Raw genomic sequence first — 6,294 nt, 5'->3', positions numbered from 1 at the left:
CGTTCGTTTCTCATGTCGTAATTCCATCGGAGCGATTGTCAGGGAACTCCCAACCGTTTTATTCTATCCAAACTTGTTCCATCAATTCCTTCTTGGCACAACGGAATTTTACTCCGAACGAAGAAGGGAGTATACAAACTGTGTGTGTGGCTCTCACAGAACTTTTACGTATTACTAGAACTGCTAACTCCCTAAATTTCGCTTATGTAAAATGTCCAGGAAGAGTATATACTAAAAGTAACTCATTCTGCACACACGCAGAATTTGTTACTTCACATTTGTTTTATTAATCTATGACGTTTCCGGATTGGAATTTCAATATTTCTTAATTAATACATGTCAACAAATATTATTTTTAGGAGAATAAAAAATCCCATGTATATTTAAATATAGAGCTTCTCCTTTATTATATATTTTATTAATTAATAACACATTACAAATTAAATATTGTACTTAATAAACATTATAAAATATTGACATATTATGTCATCAAAAGTTGCAATCGATTTACGTATTTTCGCGTTGCATCAATCTATCTTTGTTTTATATGTAATGAGTAATAAATAAAGATGAGTAATAGATAAAGACTGACGCTCACAGTGCTGAAAGCGTGCAAGCCGAACGTAGCCAAAGCGCATGTGCAGATGGAGTACTTTACATGTTGTTTTGTACATACAAATTGAGTCGCCTTTACATAAGGAGTTAGCAATCTAGTAATATGTAGAAGTCTGTGGCTCGATCATTGGCAGGAGAAACACCGAGAGGAACGAGCGTGTCAAAGATCGTGTGTAGAATCAACCGAGATAAGTGATACGTTCATCACGGTCGTATCGCAGTTGGAGATTATCGGTCACCATGAACATAACGTTCGAAGGAAAACGCATTCTCGTAACCGGCGCTGGTCAGGGTATGTCTGTCATTGCTAAAATTTTTGAAAACAAAGCAGGACTCTTGAGAATTTCCTTTCTAACTGCTTAGCTCATAAGCGGAATATCATGTTAAAAACTTCATATGTAACAGCTATCGAATCCAAAAAGATTCGATAGCTGAATTGCACCGATTGTAAACTTAACGATCAGTCGTACATGTTGCGAATATTACGTCTTTATTCACGTCCCGAGTTCTAAAATATTGGGTTAGCCAAAAAGTAATTGCGTTTTTTTCCAATAGATGGACATACATGTCTTGAAATGTAACTAACTTCATTCTAAACCGCAAATTCATTATGTAGGTTAACAACTAACGGTTCAAGCTTGTTTTGGAAAAAGAAAGTACACGATTTCGTTAACAATTGTTTGTTTGCCGTCGATTTCAAAATGGAAAATCAAAAAGAACATTTTCGTCATATTTTCTTTTATTACTTCCGAAAAGGGAAAAACGCTGTGCAAGCTCATAAAAAGTTATGTCATGTATATGGCGAAGATGCTTTAAAACTGCGGCAGTGTCAAAATTCGTTTACTAAATTTCGATCTGCAGATTTTAATGTGAAAGATGCACCACGCTCAGGAAGGCCAATCGAAATTGATGATGACAAAATAAAGGCACTGATCGATTCGAATCGGCGTTTAACGACACGAGAGATTGCTGAGAATCTTAACGTATCGAAATCGAGTGTTGAAAACCATTTAAAACGACTTGGATACATTAGTAAGCTCGATATTTCGGTACCACATGAGCTCAAAGAAATTCATCTCACTAAGCGTATTGACATCTGCGATTCTCTTTTGAAACGTGAGGAAAATGATCGATTTTTGAAACGTATGATAACAGGCGACGAAAAATCGATCGTCTACAACAACGTCAAACGAAAAAGATCGTGGAGCAAGCGTGATGAACCTGCTCGAAGCACTTGAAAAGCAGATATTCACCAAAGAAAGATTATGCTGTCAGTCTGGTGGGACTTTAAAGGTATTGTGTATTTTGAGCTGCTTGCAAGGAATCAAACCATTAATTCGGACGTATACTGTCGTCAACTGGATAAATTAAATGATGCCATCAAACAGAAACGTCGAGAATTGGTGAATCGCAAAGGTGTTGTATTTCACCATGATAACGCTAGACCACGTACAAGTTTGGTCACTCGTGAAAAATTGTTGCAGCTTGGATGGGATGTGTTACCATGATGTCACCACATCCACCATATTCGCCAGACCTGGCACCATCAGATTACCATTTGTTTCGTTCTTTGCAAAACGCCTTGAATGGTAAAACCTTGACTGCTGATGAGGATATCAAATCGTTCTTGGAATTGTTTTTTGCTGAAAAAGATAAGAACTTTTTTGAGCGTGGAATCATGAAGTTGCCTGAAAAATGGCAAAAGATAATCAAACAAAATGGACAATATATTGTTTAATAAAGTTTTTGTTTCCCATGAAAAATTTGCCTTTTATTTATATAAAAAAAAACGCAATTACTTTTTGGCCAACCCAATAGTTACACAAAGTAGTTTCAGTAAACGTGCAATAAACCTCGTTATCAATCGATAAAATCGTCTTACGAGTTTACGACTCAGCTACTAAATACTACCATATTCATGTATTTGGTAGTGATGTCGTAAGGTGATTTTATCGATTGATAACGAGGTTTATTGCATGTTTATTGAAGCTACTTTGTATAACTACTTTGGGATTCTTTTTATGCAACGTTCATAACTTCAGCGAGAATAAAATGCTCATTATCAGAAATCAACGTGGTGCATAAAAAGAAACGAGATTTTTAATTTCTAAAATTATGTTGGATTGCACCGTACGAAAGCACTTTATTTATAAAATCATTAAAACGTATAGGTATCGGCATGGACTTGGCCCTGCGTCTCTCCAAGTCCAATGCACAAGTGTTCGCACTTTCCAAAACGAAAGAGCACTTGGATAAGTTGGTAAAAGCTGATCCTAAGATCCGAGCGATTTGCGTGGATCTTCGTGACTGGGACGCAACCCGGAAGGCCGTAGAAAGCGTCTTGCCAATCGATCTGCTGGTCAACAATGCTGGTCTGAGTATTCTCGCACCATTTTTAGACGTCACGCCGGAGAGCTTTGACCTGGTTTTCGATGTCAATGTGAAGGCTGTATTGAATGTGTCGCAAGTTGTAGCCAAAGGCATGATCGAGCGGAAAAGCGGCGGCAGCATTGTAAATATATCATCGCAGGCCGGTCAGGCGGCATTCAAGGATCACGCCGTTTATTGCGCCTCCAAGACGGCCCTTGACATGTTATCGAAGTAAGATCACTAATATCGCCGTGGTGCGTAAAACAAGAGCGTGACATGCTTTAAACGACGTGTTTTCGCTCGAGCAAGCATTCACGCGGAGATGACAGACACTCGAAATTTACCATGGATTAACATACTTAGGTGTGCAGATTAATTCGATGTTTTTTTTTTTGAAAAATTCAGCCTTTATTTAGTTTCTTTTTGTCGAGAAGAGATTCGTCAACTGCTCACAAATGGAGAAAAATATTAGAAAATTATGGCGAATTTTATTATGTTTCCTCGTCCATGTTAATCCTGTTAAAATTCTTTTTTGAATTGCGCAATAATGAATAAGGTGGAAGTTATTATCTCAATCTCAAATTATTTCAAATTCTAAAACTCTTACGTTAATACTTACGTTACATCTTAACAGGGTAAATTTGTCTGATCCTATTTTTCTATTTTTACCAAACTAAACTTACTAAAAAATTCTTCTAAGCACAGAATTCGATTTTTTAGGACAATGGCCATGGAGTTGGGTCCGCACAATATAAGAGTCAACACCGTTGGTCCTACAGTCGTGATGACTGAAATGGGAAAAATGAATTGGAGTGATCCACACAAAGCGCAAGAACTACTCAACAAAATTCCGCTTGGTCGATTTGCAGGTAAATAACAAATCTTAGCAATTTAATTTTGATTAGATAGAACTGATTATCTTCATCAATTTAATGTGATTCGACGAGATAACACAATTATATAATCCGTAAAATCTGCAATTTATTTATAATGTTTGCATCTCTCTCTCTTGATTTTCAAATTCTTGAAAAAATCTTTATATTGCTGATATATTTATAATTTGTTTTAAAAACCTTTAAACTATATATAAATCTCTTAATTCATTTGATTGCCAAAAGTTGAAATAATACGCCAAATTGCAGTGATCTTAAACGTTATTAAAATTCATTTGTCACATAGCGCGGCAATATTTATTTGTGCTGTACATATTACACATATAGATTAACTTGTAGCTATATGCGAACGCTTTACTAATGGGTATTTTCCGTATCAACATAATATGTCAGGACGTTGACGTATATCATGACTGATCGGCAGTAAAAAAAAATAGGTAATCAGTAACTGACAGCTAGCATTTGACGTAATGTTACTTTTTGATGGAGACAAAGAAGCATTTATATAAATAGATCTCGTATTTTTCTATGAAAATTTGCTGGCGATAACTTGAATTTGTGAATAGCAATAAAATTATATATCTGTCAAGAGTAGAGCTTGAATTTAAATTTTGAGATAAGAATCCAGAAACAATGTTTATTTTACGTGAAATTTGTCGTGTAACTTAACGTTTGAGGTATTTTACATTAAAAATTGATTTAAATGTTAATTATCATTTGTCTGTTTCCTGTTACGAATAGTCGACAAAATTTCCGAATGTCGTTTATCGCTATCGCTATCGCGCAAGGGCCTTAACTGTTACATATAATACTTACGATAAAATGTTCTCTCTGCAAAACACATTTAATATTTATTACTTTAAAATTGTACTAATGTCATATTGCAGAAGTTGACGAAGTAGTGGATTGCATCGTATATTTATTAAGCGATCGAAGTTCCATGATCAACGGCGTCTGTTTACCCATCGATGGTGGTTTCTTAGCAGGATAAACAAGAATATAAAATGATACTCTTTAAGAAGAAATATCTTCACGGGCGAATATTAATCTCTATTCTTGAATCCTAATACCTATAAACGTATCTATAAAATTACACTTGTATTTGTTATGTTATATTGTTTGTTATAAATTGGAAAAGAAAAGCAAATAAGAATCAAAGATATTGTGAACATACGCGGAATGTTTAATCAAAAATATAATTTTATATGTATCATTCTCTCGATTGTCTTATTGTAAACATTTTTATTACTATTCCATCGTTATAAGGAGGAAGCGAGGAAGATATTCATGCTTCATGCACGTGGGATTTGGGCAGGATTGTTAAAAGATCTCGAAACGGGTCTGATAAAGAATCCAAGCCAGGCTTCGTTCAGTTTCGGTTTAATTTAAAAAATGCTTTCGTTTCCTCTTTTCTTCATCTTCAACTAGGTTCGACAAACAGGCGGCGACAGAGAATGCCGCGGAAAGGCGAGACGGCTAACATATGCCCGTGGTATGCCTCGCGAATATTTTCGAAATATTCTACCAAAATACCGTATCGCACGTACGCATACGATTCGCGTGCCCTCCTCTGCCGCGGCTGCACTCGATCTAAAGAACGCGAATGCTTCTCTTTTCGGCTCCTAATCTGCACCTACGGTGAACGTAATGTGGCGGGGAGAAACGGTCTCCGCTGAAGGAAATGATACAAAAATCGGATGGTGTTGCACTCTTTCTTTCTTTCTTTCTTTCTCGAGACCTGCCGTTTTCACAGAGATGTATGAACCGCGAATTTACAAGGTGTTCTGAAAAGGCTATCTGTTGCTAATGTATTGGTCTTCACGTACTTGTTATTAGATCCTGAATTTGACAAGAAATTCAATCGAACGTGTAGTTGATTACGTAAGGATGCCCGTAAGGTGCCTATTTCAATATCAGTATTTAAAAAAACGAAAAATGAATAAATATAACTGTCGTCGGAACTTAATCTTATCATTTACAATAGTTTTACATTTGTACATCGAATTTGCAGCAATCTATTATGTTATTCCGTATTTCAAGCCTTTTTTTAGAAAATATGTTATCTTAATACGAAACGGACTTGATGATAAGTTAGTAACATGTATGTGAATGTGAATTGCGAAATTATTCGCAATTAGCTCTTTCTCGTTTTTTAATATTCATGACTGGAAGCATCTGATATAGATTTGAAATACTGAAAAATAAAACATAACGCGTAGAAAAATCAAATCTAAAAGCTCTCTTTAAGGATTGCAATTCTTTTCGGGACACCTTGTTGCGTCTAGCTGAAAATATCCGTATCGAATCAAATGTTAAATGCGAAACGAACTTAATTGAAACGTATTTAACTCCCGTATTTTATCTAATTGAGAGACGCATTTATGCATTGACGTCATACACTTTTTAAAAAGTAGAT

At 35.6% G+C, this 6,294-nt stretch overlaps 2 protein-coding genes across 3 annotated transcripts in view; one reads left to right on the top strand and one right to left on the bottom strand.

The window, feature by feature from the left end:
• Window positions 1–6,294, bottom strand: part of LOC105277363 (casein kinase I) — a 47,628-nt gene that overhangs the window by 20,618 nt on the left and 20,716 nt on the right. The gene's annotated exons all lie outside the window — the stretch shown is intronic.
• Window positions 656–5,094, top strand: LOC105277364 (L-xylulose reductase). Its single transcript, XM_011335663.3, has 4 exons — window positions 656–907; window positions 2,787–3,216; window positions 3,706–3,854; window positions 4,766–5,094. Exons 1-4 carry the CDS (start codon window positions 856–858, stop codon window positions 4,867–4,869), a joined length of 735 nt encoding a protein of 244 aa, XP_011333965.2. The 5' UTR covers window positions 656–855; the 3' UTR covers window positions 4,870–5,094.

Source organism: Ooceraea biroi, chromosome 9 (genome assembly GCF_003672135.1).
Source record: "Ooceraea biroi isolate clonal line C1 chromosome 9, Obir_v5.4, whole genome shotgun sequence".
In the NCBI taxonomy this organism is placed as follows: Eukaryota; Metazoa; Arthropoda; class Insecta; order Hymenoptera; family Formicidae; genus Ooceraea; species Ooceraea biroi.
Note: the sequence above shows the minus strand (reverse complement) of the source record. Positions and strands in the feature narration are given on the sequence as shown.